The sequence below is a fragment of the Vitis vinifera genome, chromosome 4, assembly GCF_030704535.1.
Source record: "Vitis vinifera cultivar Pinot Noir 40024 chromosome 4, ASM3070453v1".
In the NCBI taxonomy this organism is placed as follows: Eukaryota; Viridiplantae; Streptophyta; class Magnoliopsida; order Vitales; family Vitaceae; genus Vitis; species Vitis vinifera.
The window spans coordinates 16,039,702-16,061,590 of NC_081808.1; the positions used below are offsets into that span (position 1 = coordinate 16,039,702).

At 36.5% G+C, this 21,889-nt stretch overlaps 1 protein-coding gene across 2 annotated transcripts in view; it reads left to right on the forward strand.

The window, feature by feature from the left end:
* LOC100253517 (protein PIR) overlaps positions 1 to 21,112 on the forward strand; it is a 123,294-nt gene extending 102,182 nt beyond the window's left edge. Inside the window, exons 24-30 of one of the 2 annotated variants that reach the window (XM_059736341.1) lie at positions 289 to 432; positions 6,400 to 6,487; positions 7,283 to 7,410; positions 15,107 to 15,314; positions 18,499 to 18,671; positions 19,592 to 19,798; positions 20,692 to 21,112. In XM_059736341.1, the coding sequence (XP_059592324.1) occupies positions 289 to 432; positions 6,400 to 6,487; positions 7,283 to 7,410; positions 15,107 to 15,314; positions 18,499 to 18,671; positions 19,592 to 19,798; positions 20,692 to 20,886 (1,143 nt within the window). In that variant the 3' untranslated portion in view covers positions 20,887 to 21,112. The remainder of the gene's footprint in view (positions 1 to 288; positions 433 to 6,399; positions 6,488 to 7,282; positions 7,411 to 15,106; positions 15,315 to 18,498; positions 18,672 to 19,591; positions 19,799 to 20,691) is intronic. The other variant, XM_059736342.1, reaches the window with a different exon arrangement.
* Positions 21,113 to 21,889: the final 777 nt, after the last annotated feature.

A 21,889-nucleotide genomic window follows, 5' to 3' on the forward strand; every position in this document is an offset into this window, starting at 1 on the left:
AGAAGGGAGAGAGGAAATGAATTCAATCCTCACATGCTTACATTCCTATGCAAGTTTTGTTGTTTTGCTCGCATAAGTTGACGCATTCTTGTTTTCCATTTTATTACATGCACTTGCAGTGTTGCATTTATTTTTGTAATTCATATGAACTTGCATTTACCTGTTTGAATAAAGCATTTTCTACATATTACTCATGACTATATAAAGTTATAGATGGTGTTTTATCTTTGTCCTAAATGGAAATTTTCCTGACTTGTTCTTTCTCCCCTTTGTTGATTCTTCTGGTAGGATTTAAATTCTGCACATCAAACTTTTGCACAACTTCATAGTGGGTTTTTTGGAATGGCTCATATGTTTTCCATTGTCAGACTTCTGGGGTCCAGATCATTGCCTTGGCTTATCAGAGCTCTTCTTGATCATATATCAAACAAGGTATATTCTGCCTTGCAGAAGCTCACATGTTCATATCTCAATTTCATATGAAAGGTTCTGATTCTCCTTTTTCTCTTTTTGATTTTACACATTTTCATTTGAAAGATCTCTCATTGTCCAAACATATCATTTTTCTTTCATGTTGAGGGTGATTTCCCCTTTCAAATTCTACCACTGGAGATATCTGGGTATCCTAGCCACAAGAGATGCTCAAATCATATCTAGTTGTTTTTAATTAGACACATCCATAAAATTTTCAAGCCTATGCAGACACGTGTCTGACTTGGCTAGTGTCCACTCATGGCTCTAACACAGCAGGGTTATGTCCTAGAAGTCAAAGTTTTTATTTTTTCAGAAATCCATAATTGTTGTCATAGTTGTCTTATAAAGAACATATTGATTGTTCAGTTATGATATTTTGAATAACTAATTAACTGTATCACTTGATTTATAGATAAAAATAATTTGTAAACTTTAATGGATATACATTTTCCTAAATGGGCTGCTGATTGATTTGCATTGAGCTACGTTATTACAAATTTTGGTAGTTATAGTTCTACACGACTTCACTTCTCTCACATTGTAACCTTTAGTGACCATGGTTAGTAATCTGAATTGCTCTAATATTACTCACTAATTTGATTTGCTCTAAATTTAGTCACTAATCTGATTTGCTCTAATTTTTATAAGGTTCACATAATGTAACCAATGACAAAGTGTCTTAGCAATAAGCCCCTTTTGTAACTTGAAGAGAGCAAGATAAATTATTTGATGCGGTTATATATCATAAAGAATTATATATTAAATAATGTGATTAAGGACATTTACAAAATTGCAGTGGCTAAGGTGAGACCAATTGGAGAGACAAGTGAATCTCCTTGCAGAAGATTGAATACATTTTTGTGTGCTAATGAACAGTAGGTTTTCTAATAATGCAGTTCATTTATTGCAGAAAGGTGAGCAAGGCAAGTAGGGCAATGATTAGGAACTAGGATTGTTATGATTCATTTTTATTTTTTTTTATCAGATGATTGCTGTGATTCATTGTAGTTAGTGTTTTGTTAGCTACTAAGGTTAGTGTTTTGTTACAAAATATTGATTTTAATCTAGATCTAGGATGCTTAAGGTCTTAGATTCTTTCTCTTTGAATTTATAGTATAAAAGGAGTTAGAGTAATATTTGTGACTATGCTCAAAAACATGATTCAGAACTTTCTAAATCTGGAGAGAGATACTTTCTCTGTTTGCTACTTATTTTTCAGTAGTTTTAGCTCATTTGGGAGTTTACATTTCTGGATAACAAATTTCTTTTCAAACTCCACTGCAAAAAACCCATGTAGATTACAACAACTGAAGACTGATTGTTGGCATCATCTAATACTTTCTCAAGAGGCACTCGCAAGGCCTATCTCTAACCATATCCCAGTGAGTGTGAACCCTAATTCAACTAAATAAGGGCAGGTCTTTAGGTTTAAAATATGTGGCTGCAGCATAAGGTTTTTAGCTCAGGGATTAAGTGATGGTGACAAGATTGTAGTATGTATGACAGCAAGGTATTGGGAACTTTTACTTTTGGTGGACAAATTAGTAATACAAATCCAAAATTAAAAAACCTATAATTATGTATATTACATTTTTTTTTTTTTTATCAGAAACAAAATACATGTATTAATAGAGAAAAGAGACATGAGAAGGATGAGAAATCCTCCCCATGAAGTACAAACCTGATCAAAAGAACTAAGTAAACCTCCACTAACCAAGGAAGGCTATACAAGAGATACAAAAGGCCGCATGATCGAAAGAACTAAGTAAACCTCCACTAACCCAAGGAGGGCTATACAAAAGGAACAAAAGGCCTATACAAGTAAAAGAATCCTGACCCTATAAACCCAACCCTAGGGTGCACATAATTGAAGCCAACTAAGCTGGATTACACTCAAAGGATAGGGTTTAAAAATGTATGTACAATAAGCCCAAAAAGAAACATGAAAATGAAGTTGATCCCACATCATCTCTGGCGTCTTCCAAATGTCCTCGAAAATCCTAGCATTTCTCTCTCTCCACACAATCCAAAAGAGAGAGAGAGACGCGATCCTCCAAAGAGTTTTGCCTTAAATAAAATTCCCAAAACACTTGAAGAAAGTCACCAATATATCGCAAATACTACTAGGCTGAACTCACTCCATCCGAGCCTGCGAAAAGATTCTATGTCACAATCCTAAAGTAATCGGACAATGCAAGAAGAGATGATCAATTGTCTCTCTGCTCCTCCTACAAAGAATGCACCAATCAGGGTAAGAACTTTGAAAGGTCTTCTCAACTACAACATGTCATTGGTATTTACCTTCTTATGAGCCACTAACCAAGCAAAGGCCCTGACCTTGGAGGGGACTTTTGAGTTCCACAAAAAAATTAGTTGGGTAGAAAGGAATAGAATATGAGACACTGGCTAAGGCTAAAAAAAAAAAAAAAAATTATCTAAGAAAATTCCGGAAGAGGATGGAATCTAAGCTTTCGCATTTGGAACTGAAAGAGTAAAATGAACAAGGGAAAGTAAGGATTTTAGTCTTTCAAGATCCATAATCTCCTCATCAGTTAGGTTGCGTCTGAAGACTAGATTCCAAGACAAAGAAGTGTTATTTCCCAGAATAGCTTAAATAAGACGAGTTTTAGTGGTGGTGATTCTAAACAGTCTTGGAAATTGTAAACAAAGAGATTTGTCCCCCCACCAAAGATCTTCCCAAAAACGAATTCTGGTCTCATCACCTACCACAAAACGAATGTGTGTAGAAAAATTTTAAAGAAAATGAGCAATGGTTTTCCAAGGGCAACAATGTGACCTTCTAATTATATTTTTGGCGTCCCATTCATAAGGATGTGTCCCATAGATACTCAAGATAACCTAATGCCAAAGGGCAGAACCTTCCTTAGGGTACCTCCAAAGCCACTTCCCCAGTAAAGCTTGGTTTCTCAGAGAGATTTTCCCAAACCCTAACCCATCAAACTCCTTAGGCTTACAGACCATGTCCCAATTGACCAAATGATCCCTTTTACCATCCCCAAAACCTGACCACAAAAAATCTTTTTGTAATTTTTCAATCCTCAAAGCTATTGAAATTGGAACCTTGAAAATAGAAAGAAAATAACTTGGGATGTGTGACAAACAAGACTGAATAAGGGTGATTCTTCCTCCTAAGGAAAAAAAGGCTTTTTTCCATCCATCCAATCTCCTAGAGACTCTATCCAGCACTAGATCCTAAAAGGAGAGCGAATTTGGATTTCCCCTCAAAGGGAAACCCAAATGTGATGAAGGCCAATCAAAGACTGCACACTCAAGCAAAGAAGCCAACCTTGCGGTTTGGTCTTGACTAATGTTGATTTCTGAGAGAGTGCTCTTATTTAGATTGATCCTTAGCCCTAATAACCGCCCAAACACCAATAGAATTAACTTGAGAGAATGCAACTCTTCAAAGGATACTCTAGAAAAAAAGATGGTGTCATCCGCAAATTGTAAATGAGGCACCCGGATCCTATTTTTTCCCACTAGAAACCCCTTAAATAAACCTCTCTCCTCCGCTCTCACAGTCAATTTGCTTTAAACATCAGCCACCAAGGTGAAAAGAAAAGGGGAAAGGGGATCTCCTTGTCTTAGGCCTTTGTATGCCTTAACCCATCCCTTAGCATTTTCATTTACTAAGATTGTAAAGGTCGCTAAAGATAAGCATCCCCTCATCTAGGACCTCCATTTTGAACTAAACCCTTTTCTTTCAAGTACATCGTCCAAAAAATCCCAAACAACATGATCATAGGCCTTTTCAAAATCAATTTTGAAGACTACCCCTTCCTCTCTTGATCTCGTTTTCTCTTCTGCCTCCCCTCAACAAAGGCACCTTGAGTTAAAAAGATGGTGTCTTGGAGGACTTAACGCAACCGCCCTGATAGAACTTTGGCTATGATTTTGTACAAGCTAGTAACTAAACTGATGGGTCTATAATCTGAAATCTTGCTTGTTTGACTCTTTTTTGGCATTAAAGCAATGAAGGTATGTATATTACATATTCAAGCTGCAAAATTGATCATTTTTAATAAGTTTTGGGTACATTATTCGTGAAATTAGTTAATTAGTAATCCTAGTAATTTTTTTTACTGAAGTTATCAATTTAGAAAATAGTTAAGAGTTAAAAATACTTAGTAAGAAATTTTAGGAAAATTAAAAATTTTTTAAATGAAGTCTTAGCAAAATTCTAGCTTTTTATAAAAATGAGCGATTTTTAGGAAATGTTTTCAAACTATTTTTATAAACATGTTATCACATATGTTTTCCACAGGTCACAACATAGCGACCTTGGTGAGATCCCTTCAACAGTTAGGGGTCAAATTCTTGAACCAATCCCCTCTTTGTTGGATGGTTTTCACTTAGAGGGTCTAACACTTAGTAAATTGGCCATTATACACTTAGTTTTGGCATCAATGAACATCAAGCTAGTCAAATACTGTGAGAAGTGCATACCTGTGGACAACAACAATGCTCAATCTGTGGATAAGGTTTATTTTAGGAGGAAGTATAAACCTTCTCCTAGAGTTTTTTTGGTGATTCTTAGGTCTTGTTCTTGTAGCTGTCAGGCCATTTATTGCTTACTTGAAGGTTATTAGTTAGAATATTAGAGGGTTGGGTTCCAAGAAGAAAAAAAGGTTAGTTGAGGATTTTCTTAGTCTTGAAATCCCAAATGTTGGTCAAGTAGTTTGTGAAGGATTAGTGGACTTGAGCTAGGTAAATCCTTGTACACATTAATTGTTCTTCATAATGAAATTTTTTATCATTGGTAGGCTTGTGGCTTTTGATCCCTTGGGAGATTTTCCACATAAATCTAGTGTCATTATCTCTCTTGCTCTAATTCTACTCTTTGATTTATTTTCAGTTTTTGTTATCCTTTGTTACTTGAGCATGTTTGTTGAAAGGATGAAATATGAGTTAAAATTAGTGTAATTACCTTTCAGATATTCTTGAATAATTTTTTTGTTCGTATTGTTAATGATATCTAGTAGTAATTGGAAATGTATTAGGGAGATAATTGGTCTTATGAATTAATGTTGGGGAGTGTTGAAGCATTTGGATGTGGCTTGCATTGATAAATTGTCGGGAGAGTATTGTTGCATTCATGCTTGCCTGTGTTTTTTATCCTTTGTTGAATAGTGGTTGGAAGAGAGAAATATAAATTGTGAGGATTCAAAGGAAAAGATAATATATGTTTGGGGGACTTTTTCGAATTTGTTTGAAAACACCTATTCACCTCCCCTCTAGGTGTAGTTCATCATTGAGATTCACTTTTAGAAACCCATCTAATGGGTCAATTCATTAACTAGAACTCAATGAGTTGGATTAAATGACTTAAGCCCTTCGGCTATCACATAGATTTCATTGAACATGAACAGTTAGTTAATCAGTACAGATGAAAAATCATATATGATAAACCAATCAAAACCTCCAATAAAACTGCTATAACTAGGAGCATTTTGTTTCCTCATTCATTTTTCTTGTGTTATTTACCACTATTTCAATGCCTTAATGATCGTGATGTGTCCTTCTTGGCTTCTCTTTGCCAGTGTTTATTATGTTACCTCTAGAACATGAGTAGTATGTTCCCTAAGAGCATAATTGCTTTCCCCTCTCATGGTCCAGGTTGAACCAATTGTCTTATTAACCGAAAAATTAAGGCAGTTCAACATCTTCCATGTTTTTTCTTGCAATGTCATATTTAGTGCTGGTTTTATTTCAAATATAATACTTCATTTGTTATTGTTTTTGTTCATTATTATAAACACCAAAATTGTATTTCAGTAGGCATTCTAATTTAGTTTTCTGCATCATATTTTGGCCTTAAGTTTCTACATGTATATTAAATATTTCGAATATTGACTAAAATTTAGGTGAGCTTCCATCTAATGTTTTATGTACAACATTTTTCAGATAGCAACACTTGAACCGATGATTACAGGACTGCAAGAAGCATTGCCAAAATCTATTGGACTGCTTCCTTTTGATGGAGGTGTAACAGGTACATGGTGGTAACAGTGTAGTGTTTTTTTTCTTTCCTCTTTTCTGATAGGGAAATAGTAACTTTTATTTGTCATTTCTTTTCTTGATTACATAGTGGTAATGAAATTGTTTCCTAGAAATGTGGAATTGTTTTATGTTTGACTGCACATAGTGTTTTAACATATTGAAAAACATCTTTGTTTGGAAATAACTAATCTTCTGATGGATGATTGCATATAGTAGTACTCTAATAGTATTGTTCTCAAGAAAAACAGTTCATGTATTGCAATATAAATGATGAACTTAAAGGAGAAGAGGAGCCTCAAAAGTGCTTAAGAAGACAGGGACCTATGGGTGTTATCCCTTTCTTTATAGGGCTGAATTTATGATCCATGTATAGACCTATAGATATCCATAGATGTCTCCACTCTCAGAATTCTCTGACACACATGCCAATATGATTCATAAATAACTACTGGTATGCATGTGTTCAGGATCATTTCCTATTCCATCTGAGATAATCATTACTTTCAACTTCTAAGGACACAATTTTAGCTGAAGCCCTCGTCCTAAATATATCTTATTTCATACAATGCCCCTTTAATTTGAAATGTAAATAAAAAGAACCTTCTTTTAAAGTTCTACTATATGTATAAAACCATTATCTAGGTAAAAATGGTTATAGGCAATAGTAATTGTGTTTTTTCTTCCCCTGAAATGTTAAATTGGGCATGCATTTTTTTTTCTTTTTTTTTTGGCTGGTTTTTTCCTCTTATTTTTTTTCTGGTACATATTTTTTTCCTTTTATGTTCAGGTTGTATGAGGCTTGTTAGAGAAAATCTTAACTGGGCGTCGAAGCCAGAACTTAAATGTGAGGTTCTTCGTGGAATTAAGGAGATCGGAAGTGTGCTATATTGGATGGGGCTTCTTGATATTGTATTGGTAACCATCTTAAATTCATTGTTCAACAGTAACTCTTTTAAGTGACTAACATGGGAGGGCAACACATTTCAGAAGTGTGCTGGAAAATTACTAAATTTAAATGCTAGCACAATCTAAAAATGCATTAGATAATATTGTCCGAGTAATCCATGGTAGATTTATATATGTATTGTTGAGAGAGAGAGAAAGAAGAAAAACCTTAATTCTCATTCATGTGATTGACTACTTACAATTGAGAAGTATATATATATATACAAGCCTAGGAGAACTAACTACCATACATGTAACCTATATTAAAAAAGGAAAGACTGTACACTATATATACATTATATTCAACACTCCCCCTCAAGCTGGAGCATATATGTCATATGCACCAAGCTTGTTACAAATGTATTTAATCCTAGGACCACTGAGAGATTTAGTGAAGATGTCTGCCAGTTGATCATTTGAATTAACAAAACTTGTAGCAACACATCCTGATGCGATCTTCTCTCTAATGAAGTGACAGTCAACTTCAATATGCTTAGTCCTTTCATGAAAGACTGGATTGCATGCAATATGTAATGCGGCCTGGTTATCACAGATGAGTTTCATCTGTTCATCCTTTCCAAATCTCAACTCTTGAAGAAGATGTCTCAACCATGAGTTTACATGTTGCCAGAGCCATAGCTCGATACTCGGCTTCAGCACTAGATCTGGCCACTACATCTTGTTTTTTACTCTTCCAAGATATTAGATTACCTCCAATAAAAACACAGTACCCTGAAGTGGAACGTCTATCTGTGGGTGAGCCAGCCCAATCTGCATCTGTGTAACCAACAACCTGAGTATGACCTCTGTTCTCGTACAACACACCTTGGCCTGGTGTGCTTTTGATATATCGAAGAATGCGGATTACGGCATCCCAATGGCTATCACATGGTGACTGTAGGAATTGACTAACAACACTCACAGGAAAAGAAATGTCTGGACGAGTAATGGTGAGGTAGTTCAATTTACCTACGAGTCGTCGATATCTCCCAGGGTCTCCTAAAGGCTCCCCCTGTCCTGGTACAAGTTTGACATTCGGATCTATAGGTGTGTCTACCGGTTTACAGTCTAACATACTGGTTTCTTCCAGGATGTCTAAAGCATACTTCCTTTGGGAAAGGACCACACCGGAACTGGATTGAGCTATCTCAATTCCCAAGAAATACTTGAGTTTCCCCAAGTCTTTAGTCTGAAAGTGGGTAAAAAGATGTTGCTTTAGTTTCTGAATACCATCCTGATCACTACCTGTAATGACGATGTCGTTCACATAAACAACCAGATAAATACACTGCTCCAAGGAGTTATGATGATAGAAAACTGAATGGTCTGCTGTACTGCGAAGCATGCCAAACTCTTGAACAACAGAGCTAAAACGGCCAAACCATGCTCGAGGAGATTGTTTCAAGCCATATAGAGAACGGCGTAACCTGCACACTAAACCAGACTCCCCCTGAGCAACAAAACCAGGAGGTTGCTTCATATAAACTTCCTCGACAAGATCACCATGAAGGAAGGCATTCTTAATATCCAACTGATAAAGAGGCCAAGAACACATAACAGCCATGGAGAGAAGCAGACGGAAAGAAGCAATCTTGGCAATAGGGGAGAATGTGTCACCATAATCAGAACCATAAACCTGAGTATAGCCTTTAGCAAGTAAGCGGGCCTTAAGGCGATCAACCTGACCATCAGGACCAACCTTAATTGCGTAGACCCAACGACAGCCAACTGTAGATTTACCAGAGGGTAAAACAACAAGATCCCAAGTGTCATTAGAGTGCAGAGCAGCCATTTCATCCACCATTGCCTGTCGCCAGCCTGGATGGGAAAGAGCTTCATGGGTGCTCTTTGGAAGAGAAACAGAGGATATAGCAGAAACAAAAGCAGAATAGGATAAAGATAATCGATGATAACTCAAAAAATTGTAAATAGGATGAGGATTACGAGTAGAGCGAGTATCTTTCCGAATAGCAATGGGTAAATCATCAGGAGAAGGCAGAGCCGGGGCAGGAGAAGCCGAAGGGGTAGGAAGTGAGTCAGCAGGTGCCTCAGCAAAAGGGAGAGGAGCAGCGACACGAGGGCGACGATGATAAACCTGAAGTGGTCGAGGAGGCACGACATCAGCTGGGGAGACAATGGGAAGGGGCAAGACTTCCGAAACAGGAAGAGACTCAGAAGTGGTGGAAAAGAATGGTGAGTCCTCAAAGAAAGTGACATCAGCGGACATAAAGTATCGATGAGTCTCAAGGGAATAACAACGATAACCCTTTTGAAGTCTGGAATATCCCAAGAAGAGGCACTTCATGGCTTTGGCAGAAAGCTTGTCCTGTCCAGGAGTGAGAATATGAACAAAGCAAGTACAACCAAAGACACGAGGAGGAAGGAAATAAAGTGGTTGGTCAGGGAAGAGAAGGGAGTGAGGAATCTGATCATGTAAGACAGAGGAGGGCATACGATTAATCAAATAACAAGCGGTAAGAACAGCATCCCCCCAAAAACGAAAAGGAACATTATTATGGAGGAGGATAGTACGAGCTGTCTCAACAAGATGTCGATTCTTGCGTTCAGCTACCCCATTTTGTTGAGGAGTATGAGCACAGGAAGACTGATGAAGAGTCCCATAATGAGACATAAACGAAGTAAATGAGGCTGAAAAATATTCCCTGGCATTGTCACTGCGTAACACACGAATAGAAATATTGAACTGGGTTTGGATTTCAGCATAAAATTTCTGGAAAATAGAGAATAACTCAGCTCGATTTTTCATTAAAAATAACCAAGTACATCGAGAATAGTCATCAATGAAAGTGACAAAATACTGAAATCCTAAAGTAGACGCAGTTCGACAAGGACCCCAAACATCAGTGTGGACAAGCTCAAAAGGAGACTTTGCCCGATTATTCAAACGCTTTGGGAACGAGACACGAGTATGTTTCCCAAGCTGACATGACTCACAAGGAAGCGACGACAAAGTGGAAAAACGAGGGACCATCTTCTGGAACTTGGAGAGATTAGGATGACCCAGACGATTGTGAATGAGGAGAGGAGCATCAGTGGAAATGCAAACTGCAGTAGATGAATCTAAGGTGAGGTGATAGAGGCCTTGAGACTCACGTCCTATGCCAATCGTCTTCCCCGTACTCCGGTCCTACAAGGTCACAAATTTATCAGAAAAGGTAATAGAGCAATTAAGAGTACGAGTGAGTTTGCTGATGGAAATAAGATTAAAAGGACATTCAGGAGTATAAAGGACAGAAGTGAGAGGTAGAGAAGGCAAAGGAAGGGCCAAACCAATACCTTTAGCCACAGTTTGAGAACCATTAGCTAAGGTAACAGTAGGTAAAGCAGAGGTAGTAGTAATAGAGGAGAAAAGATCCTTATTACCAGATAGGTGATCAGAAGCTGCAGAATCTAGAATCCAGGGTCCAAGAGAAGATGTGTGGGTAAGGCAGGCAGAGGCATTACCAGGCTGGGCAACAGAGGCAATAGAAGCCTGAGATGTCTGAGATGTAGAGGAGCTCGGAGGCTGAGGCAGCGGAGAATCAGAGGACTGGGCCATATGGGCAGTGCGAGGAGGTCGTCCATGTAACTGATAGCAACGATCGCGAGTGTGGCCAAGTTTATTGCAATAGGTGCAATGAGGACGTTGGCCTCTACCTCGGGTACCACTGCGTCCTCCTCGAGGTAGTTTGAGAAACTAACACAGAAGAATCTGAAGTGCTATCAGATGGCAAAGTCTGAGTGGACGAAATACGGAGGAGGCGAGCAAACACATCATCCAAGGACAGAACTGATGAACTACCAAGAATCTGATCACGGATAGGCTCAAGATCCGGACGGAGGCCAATAAGAGTAAGGACCATGAAGAACTTGTCAAGCTGTGTTTGTTGAGCCCCAACATCAGGAGTAAGAGGCATCACAGTCAAGAATTCCTCCTTAAGAGAGACAATCTGACCAATATAAGTAGATAGATCCACGTCCTGTTGGCTGATATGGACAATAGTAGAAGCCACCTTATAAGGACGCTGGATATCATTCGTGTATAATCCTTTGGCCTGAGTCCAAAATTTAAAACAAGTTTTGTAGGCCCGAAGATGAAGAAGAATCTGGGATCAACCGATTGCCATAATACACTACATAACTGTGCATCTATCTTCCTCCACTGTACGCGGTCAACCTCAGGGATATCTGCCTCCTGGGTAACCAAGTGATCCTCATATCCTTGACCCATAAACCAAAGTTCAACAGAGGCAGACCAGGAAAGATAATTTTCACTGCCAACCAATTTCTCCGAAGTAATCATAGGAGATTCAGATATGATAGAGGAAAAAATAGAAGTTTTAGTAGCCATATCCACTTGTCTGGAGAATGAAGTATGTTTGGATCGAAGAGAGCCCTAATACGGCTTCAGATTGCGGCGTGGCACCACCGAAAAAGGGAGACGGCCTTAGATCGCGGCGTGGTACCACCAGAAAGGTAGAAGAACACTTCCCAAGGCACGTGCAGGGATTAGGGTGGAGAAAAAGTAGCCGGAGCTTCGCCGGAAAGACTGTTTGGAGGGCCGACGGAGACAAAAATCCCCAAAAGAGGTACGTGCAGGGCTCGGATGGGAGAACCAGGGATGTAGGGAGGTTGGTCGGCGTCAGACGAAGCTGGAGGAGGAGGCGCGTAGCCGGAAAAGGCTTCACGCGCCCTCACGCGCCAGCGCGTGAGATGCAGTCGCCGGCCGGAAAATTGCGCGTGGCCGGCGCGTGGATGAGCTTTTGGTTCCGGTGCCTTCACAAAAGTTGGAGATCTCCTCCAGGCGCTCCTTCTGGTATGGTCGGTGTCGGAAAAAGACGTTGCCGGAAAAGTTCGTCGGAAAATTTTGCCAGCGGTGAGTGTTTTCTGACGACGATCCGACTGACCGGAAAGTATTGGAAGATGGGGAAGGTGACCGGAATGAAACATGGTCACCGGAAGGTTTCCCGGAGTTGATGACACGGGAAACTGGAAAGAATTAGGTTTTCTCCCTTGGCTCTGATACCATGTTGAGAGAGAGAGAAAGAAGAAAAACCTTAATTCTCATTCATGTGATTGACTACTTACAATTGAGAAGTATATATATATATACAAGCCTAGGAGAACTAACTACCATACATGTAACCTATATTAAAAAAGGAAAGACTGTACACTATATATACATTATATTCAACATGTATATTGCTATTTCTTATTATCTGTTATTTGTTTATTTAATTTTATATATATATATATATATATATATTTTTGATAAGTAAAAGAAGTATATTAATCGAGAAGAGGAAACACCAAAAACCGGTGCCCTCTAAGTATACAGGGAGTATACACACCACCTTCCCTAACTAGGAGCCTATCCAGTCTACAAAACTTACAAGAGAAGAATGACTCTCTGCTAGGGACCCCCTGACCCAAGACCAAAGATTACATACAAAAGAATATTTCAACCTTTGAAGCGAAAGATCCTCATCCCCAAACGCTAACCTATTTCTCTCCTTCCAAACTGACCAAAAAATACATAAAGGCGCCATTATATATACTCTGAACTTTTCCCTTATTATTCAATAGTATAGGCACTATATATATATATATGTAGATAGATAGATAGATGGATAGATGTGGCTATGAATACTGCAGCAGCCCTTTTTTTAATTTTATTTTATTTAATCAGAAACAAACATATTTATTAAAACGAATTAGAAGTACAAGGATGAAAAATCCTTCCAAAATTTATAGACTAATAAAATATAAAGGTGGAGAAACCTTCTCAAATATACATCAAAAGGGTATAGTGATAGGCAATACAAAGAAAAGTGGCTCAACATTCCTTAGGGGTTTGTACAACTACAAAAAGGTCCTGAAGCATTGTTTCTCTCTTTGTTAAATTAACCCTTTTGATCTACATGTCTAATTCCAATCAAGTTGAATAACATAGGGAGGAATGCCCTTGAAAGCTACAGTTGTAAAGGCTCAAAAATAGGAAGAGAAATAAATTATGTCTCATATCATCACTAAAGTCCTCCACTTATCCTCAAAGATCTTTACACTTTTTTCTTGCCATACTATCCAAATTAGCATAAGACAAGCGATTTGCTATAAAACTTTGTCTCTAATAGTACTCCCCACAAAATAGGTGTATGATATTGAACCACCAATTAACCCAAAAAGCTTAACTGTTAGGTGATAGGGTCAACAAGTTATATCAGGTTTATTAAGACTTGCAGCCTCCTCTCAAAGTCAATAAATAGGGAATGAATAACAAAATATGAGATTTGAAGCTAGAACCTCTCCAAAATCCAAGATGCATGGGCCAATTGGAATCTTTTCGGATAGATTCATATTATAACAGTGAAATTCAGCTGAATTCAACCTGAAATAATACAATGCATGGGCTGACACTAAATAATTCAGGCCTCCATATCAATTACATGAAACCTGGAGTTGGGCTCACACCTGTACAAAGTTTAACAAAATGCAGGCCCCAAATCTGGCCCTGTGCAGTCCCAAACCCTTTTCTGGTCCAAACCCTGGCCAAGCTCCTTTCATTGTTGTCCAAACCCTTTTGATTTACACAATGAATGCCAATTGAGGTAAATAACATGGAGAGGAAGCTTTTAAATGTGTGGGAATAAGAAGCCTAGAAAGAGGAATATAAGTGAAGTAGATCCCATAACATCTCTGAAGTCCTCCACCTATCCTCAAAGATTCAATCATTTCTCTCTCACCATACAATCCAAAGCAACACGAGATAAGCTATTTTCCAAAGGGTCTTGCCTCAAATGGAGCCCCCTAAACCTCTATATGAAATGATCATCATATCACATATACTCCTGGGTATAACCCAATCCATCCAAGCTTACTTGAATAGACTATCCAAGGCTCCAAAGTTATTGGACAATGAAGAAAGAGATGGTCAAATATCTCTCCCCTCCCCATACTTAAATTCACAACTGTAGCATATCATTGGTATTTACCTTAGATGAGATTTTAGATTTGTAATGGAGAGAAAGGAACCAAACATATTGCCCTCTATATCTCAAATGAAAATTTTGATTTGTGAATAGAGAAATTTATCACAAGATAGTAAAAATCCTTTTAATGTAGAAATTCCATAAAAATGGTTATTCATTCAAGTACATACCAGAAAAGCCACTATGAGCATCAGGTACTGAATTATCATGGTTTTGTTTGGATTTACATGTAATTTGATAATCTGAATACAATTTATAAATAGAGAACATATTACACTCTACATAGAGAAACATGACCATGAGATTTACGTTAAAATTTTTGAAGGAAATGCTCGGTTAAAATGTAACTTTGTGAAACTAGTCATGCTGGAAGTAGGATAATCATTATAGGGTGAGAATCCAAAAAGTTCAAGAGAAAACACATTGTTATGTGTTATATTGGTTTCAATTGCACCAAATAACATCATAGAGCAAAACTATTCTAATCATGTTGTTGATTTGTCAAAATAGCAACATGGCAGATTGAGTAACTGAATTAGGGGAAAATAGAAATTAGTAATGAACAACTGACAAGGAGTTAGCCCTTATTCTAGCTAATTCAACTGACCTCTGATTAAATTGAAAAACATATTTACAGTTTTGAGCTTCTTATGATTGTAATTGCATGTGTTTGACAGAGAGAATTAGATACTACACATTTCATGCAAACAGCACCTTGGTTGGGCTTGATTCCTGGTGTAGATGGACAAATATTGCAAGGTCAAGATTGTGGAGACAGCCCTGTTGTCACCTTGTTTAAATCTGCTACTGCTGCAATTGTGTCAAATCCTGGATGCTTAGATCCAACCTCTTTCCATACCCTATCAAAACAGGCAGAAGCTGCCGGTGAGTAATATTTAAAATTCAATCTTCTGATGTACTACTGCTATTCTGTTAAGCGTTTGTCCACAGATAGAAGAAATTTTGTACTTTTCTTGCATGAATGCTGGTTTTATGTCCATGACATGGTTATGATGGTATAATTTTAGCTCAGTAGGGGACAAAGATGCAAAACAAACAAACAAGCAAACACTATCCAAAAATAAATAAATGAATAAATACAGAAATGGTTTTCGCTCTTATGGTATTGGGATGAGGTTGAGGGAGGTTGCAGGTTCATTTCCTTATAGCAAGGGAAAGAAATGCTAAAAAAAAATAAAAACAAACAAATAAACAAACAAGCCAACAAGCAGACAATGTCAGAAAAATAAATAAATAATTAGAAAATTTTACACCATTTATCTTTCCTTTTTTGTTTTTGGGTCTCTTTTATCTCTACTTTGAAAGACTTTCTCTGCAATGCTAAAGTTAATTTTTATTCATGTGTAAAGTTGGTTATAAGAAACTTAGATTCTCATTTCAAATAAGATTAGGATTCAAAAGGCTAAGGTGCTGCAAGGTTCAATGCTATGCTTACATAGGACCATCTATGGGGGGAAATTTTGGGAAGAAAGATGCAAAGTTTCTGACTGTGGAAAAGAATGATTTTATTTATTATATTTCTGACAAAATGATTTAGTATTTATAGTGGACAATCCTACAAAACTGGGAAACTAAATTATAAAAAGAAAGTTGATTAATTTATAGAAATCCTAAAACACTTGTATTTTCACTTAGGGAGTTAATGCCTTGGTATCTTCAATTAGATTAGTCAAAACTGACAACACCTAAGTCACTTCGTTCCTGTCCATTGAATGGTGAGACTTCCCCTATAGGTGTTGGATTTTTCATTAGAATAACAAGACTGTAGAACCAAACTATGACAATTGTAAGCCTATACCTTTTCATGTACTCTTTAACTCCTCTCAAGCTTAAAGCTGACACTATTAAAATGCAAAAACTATCATAATAAAGCTTTAAACAAATCTTTGAACTCTTTTCTTTTTATTTCTCTTTTGGTAGGCAAATAAAAGATAGTATATCTTTATACAAAGTTCATGATGTTTGTCTCTTTTCTTCTTTTTTTCTTTTTTCCTTTTTTGGGTAGGGGGGTGGGGTGGGTGTTAGGTGACCCAATTAAAGTACACAGGATGTATACGAAATCGACAAAGAGGAAAGTATGGAACAGCTAGATCAACAGGCTCTAAACTATCTATGAAATTGACAAAGGATAGGTCTATATCCATCATAGATCCTTTAAACTAAAGAAATAAGGTATCAAGGAACTCTTCCTTCCCATCCAAAATTGACTTCTTCAAACTATTTAAGAATCTCCTACTCCTCTCTTTCCATATTGTTGGAAATAAACTTAAAGGAGCCATTTTCCAAACTGCCTTACACATCTTTCCTTAAACTTATCGTACCACCTAATAAAATGTCTCTAGTTGTCCCAAGAAGAGTCAAACACATCTCAAAAAGGGAGAACCAAAGTCCACAGATTAAGAGACAAACTAATGAACAAGGATGTGCTTTGCAGTTTCCTCTCTTTGTTGGCATGACATCTACTAACCATATTTAAGTCACATCTCGTAAGTGGATCAATTGTTATGATTTTCTCTCACACCATTTCCCATGATAAGAAGCTAACTTCAGAATCCAAATTTCCTTGGAAAAAATGGGATTGTATTGGCAATTAGAGTGCTGTAGTAGGTACTGACTAAGAACATGCCCTTTTGAGATGCCTTCCTGACCAATCTATCCTTCATACCAATGCAAATGAGCATTTCATTTATAAGCTGCAATAAGGACCCAACAAGCTCTAGCTCCAAATAAAATGGCCTCATCTAAAAATAGGGTTCCAACAACACCAACTTGTGATACATGGACATGTTAATTTAAGCCAAAATACCAGTGCCAACATAATATGACATAGGTGCGGGTGTGAGATCTATATCGGATACAATTCTATTGCATTGAATACAACTTTATAGGTCATGGCTGCTTTATATCTTTCTTTAATTTTTTTAATTATATTTATATTGCATTAGATACTACTATTTCTCTATTTATCTTGTTCTTAAATTTGTTTAAAAAATTATATCAAATAATAGTATAAAATAAATTCTAATAAAAACTAAAGAATTTTTTAATTAATTTCTAACTCTTGTAAATGAAGTAGTGTTTTATCTTTTTCTTATTTTTTTAATTATAATAGGTAAAATTTAAAGATAAACATAATAATTAATATCATAAAATATTTGAAGGTAAACGTAATAATTAATAGCATAAAATGTCTAAAATAAATAGAAATTTTAATATCTTAAAAAATCTAGGAATAAATTATAATAATTATAACTAAAAGGTCAAATTATTAGCATGATTAGACATTAAATATGATTATATTTTATCAATATCTAGTATAGTAGAAGATTTTATTCCACAATCAATATAAATTTTAAAAAATCAAAGGTTATTAATAATGTGGTATAATATTTTCCTAAAGACTTTTCTCAACATCCTATTAAAATAAAGACCTAAATAAATAAGTTGTTCATGTACAATAAACATTAACATCAAATTAAAATAATGCTTAACATCTTATTAAAACGGGAAAAGATATAATACATATATTTTCTGACTACAATTAATGATATATTATCATAGATAACTTATATTATTGTGCTTATGTTTAGTGTTAATTCATATTTCATTGATGTTGTATCCAAGTACCCACACCCATAGATGAGATCCTTTTTAGTCGAATCCTTGTGCCGTGTGATTTTGGGATGCAAAGAATCTAACACCTAAACATGTATCCACACCTGACACCCATACCCAAACCCATGTAACATAGACCCCAACACTAAATTCCATCAGCCCAATAATCTATCACCCAAGTCTCTCTCTAGTAGAAATCTTCTTGACCCGAGCTTTGTAATTGTGTACATAATGATCTTGCAGTTATTCTATTTTTCTTTGATGGTGATCTTCTTAACTCTAGCTTTTTAATAGGCAAATAATTTTGCCATTCTTTTGCAGATGTCAAAAAAGATTTTGTGAATGACCATATAGTTACTATGTTTTTTATAAATATGTTGATTGCATTTATTGTTTATCTTTATGGGAACAAAGTGTCATTATTCTATGGCAGATCTGTTGTGCAAGGCTAACATGAATACTGGGAGTGTGCTGGAATATGCCCTTGCTTTTACAAGTGCAGCCTTGGATAAATATTGCAGTAAATGGAGTGCTGCTCCAAAGACTGGGTTCCTTGACATCACTACTTCAAAGGACTTCTATCGTATATTCAGTGGCCTTCAGATTGTAAGGAACAAACTCATGGAGCTCCTTTTTCCATAATAATGGATCTGAATTGATATAATTAGAAGTCTGCCTCTGTTCCAGTTAATATTTGTCTCATTACCCTCATGTTAAATCTGCTGCATGCTGAGCTTGCAACAACAATATTTTGGGTGTCATATCACTAAGGCAAGAGGTGATTAGTTCTTTAGTTGAGATTTCCCTGGCTAGAGATTTGATATGGGCCACATATTGTAATTAAACTATTCTACAAATTAAAATTCTGTAGTTCTTTAAGGAATCAAAATCTGGTGCCAAGGTTTAAATTTTTTCTACTATTTACTAATTGATGCTATTTTCAGAATTTTTTCTTCATATCATTAAATATGTGTATTTTAAACTTAAAAGCATACATATAAATATATCTAGAATGTATGGTTATCATTAAATTATGGTCTACAGGTCAATATCCAGTTGCAAGAAAACTAGAGTGTTTATTTATGGATATTTAGAATATAGGGGAGATCATTAACTGCTGTCTTGTAGAATATGCTTTCCTGGGGAATCCAGCAAAAGTTTGCTATTACAAGCAACTGCCTTATTTATGAAATGTGCACTATATGTAGAGGGAGTGTGCCCTTAGTATCACTCACATTTATATAAATTGGTTTGAGATCAAACAACCGTTTGAATATCCCATCAAAGGAAGGGAATTGAATAGTTAAAGCTTGTATTTGATGGAACTGTAGTCTTGAAATCAAAATTTTCGATTGTATGTCTTGATCAAAATCTTTACATGTATTATTAAAGTGTTGTAACCTTCTTAGAAAGGGATTCATTTATTCATAAATAGAATTTTTTTTGTCTACCTGATTCAATCATGGTAATATGTGAAATATTGGATACCTTCTTGTTGCTAATCTTTTCAGTTTCTTCTACTCTAGGGACACCTGGAGGAGTCTGTTCAATTACCACCAAACAACCATGAAATATTGGGTGATTCTGTTGCTTGGGGTGGTTGTACTATAATATACTTGCTTGGACAACAGCTGCATTTTGAGCTGTTTGACTTTTCATATCAAGTTCTCAATGTTGCAGAAGTGGAGGTTGCAGCACTCATACAAACACATAAGAATCCTCATCTTGCCCAGGTATCGTTTTTTCTTTTGTATCTTATCACACCAAGGAACTTTTCTGTGCCTGATATTCATCTGTGCATAGAGATTTGAATTCCAAGCATCTCTTTATCCGCCTACTGATAACTTAGCATGTAGTTTCTCAGCATTGATCACAAAAATTTATGTGACATCTACTACTTTATTTTTGTGATATAACGTATTTCATTATAACAACACTATCAAACATTCCACATTACTTTTGGGTTCCTTTCCCCTTTCTGCTTTTCAGCATCTCCACCTGTTTAAAATAGAGACAGTCTAGACGAGGTGAGCCCCTATCAAATTTGAAAAGAACCAGAGCTCATTTCATATAGGTAGTCTGTATGAGTTAACCAAAAGTTATTAAGCCTTATATCCATCCAATTTTTGTACTTCCTGGCACTAATCCTGCCCCTTTTAGGATAGCAACTATAAAAACTCTCCTACGGTCACAGTCCAAAATCAATTGCTCTTGGATAAAATAAATTTGTAAAAGGACGATACTGCAGTTTCATTTTCATATTTGGATAGATGGTGGTACTAAGATGTACGGTCTTGAAATAATGGATGATAATTTTTAGTTAGAAAATGGTGATTTTGGGAGTTAAAAGATTTGGTTTGTTTCTCTAAAATACATAAAATCTGGAACAAGACTGGCTAAAATGCTGCTGATTGAGGCATCCATGACCGGCAGTTGTGGTATTGGAAACAACGTTATTGCCAACCTTTTTCTGGAAATGACTTGCCAAAATGTATAGTTGTGTCCATCTGTACTTTATTTTAGTGAAGCGTGATGAATATTAATGGATCACCTCATTTCTTGTTCTCCAATAGCCTTTGGAACTGTTCCTGGTTTTATTTGTAACTGCATTTTCTATTCTAAACAGGGGTGGGAATGCCTATTAGAGGCTATGAAGAAAGCAAGGAGGTTAAACAATCACGTCTTCTCCATGCTGAAAGCGCGGTGCCCCCTGGAAGACAAGGTGGCATGTGCTATTAAGCAAAGTGGCGCCCCTCTGCACCGCATCAAATTTGAAAACACCGTTTCTGCATTTGAAACATTGCCCCAGAAAGGTGTCTGAACCAGTAGATTGATTTCTGTTTGTAATATTAGTAATGTTAATTCCCTAAGAGTGGTATAATCTGCTGAGGTGGAAGACACTTTATCTCTTAAGAGCTGAGATTCATGTTGTTTGTTTCTAAATGTATATTCTTTACTGAGGCAACTTCTGTTTTTCAGATGGAAATGAAAATTTGTACACACTGCACTTTGATGACAAGATATAATTTCTTTTCTTGGATTTTGAAGATGAGACTCTTGAAGAGAATGGTGGTGGTAGAATTCTAAAAAGAAGACAGAAAATGTTCTCAATGGAAAAAAATCCTAATATAGAAATAAAAATAATAATTATTTACAAAATCTACTTATTAAAACCGATCTTTACCTTGTACATGAAAGAGAACTTGTTAATAGTATAGTAATTAAGTTAGTTGTTCCATTTGGCCATGGCTATAAATTTCATGCACTCAATTAAAGCATGCTTCACTCATTTTATCTTCTTGGTGTGTCAGCTTCACTATAGAGTCTGAAGGGCCAATCCCAACAATGGGCTCGCCGGCGGCTAAAATGTGAGAAAAAATGGGCGTACCGAGGACAGTCCCAACCTGAACCTGGCCCAATATGGAGTGCAAGGGCAGAGCCCACGTCCTACCCCGGCCCATCTTAGCTGGGCTAGACGCTGGGACAAAATGTCGAGCACACCATAAGTTTCATGGCCTAAAAGCTCAAAACCTAAGCCCAGAAAGCCTATGGTTGGAACCCAAGCTAGGGGTGACAAATTTTGATATAACCCGACAACAACTTGAAAATTACAGTGTGGGTTTGCATTGAGTATGATCATGTTGGTATCAAAAATCAAAATCAATCTGTATAACTTGTTTAACAAACTGATCATGTTTGTTTATTTAATTGTATTAAAATTACCCACTGATGATTCATTTAACCCATACTTTAATTTGATGCATTTAAAAATTATAAAATTAAACTACTTCATTTTTAGAAATTTACCTTGTGTTCAAGCTTTC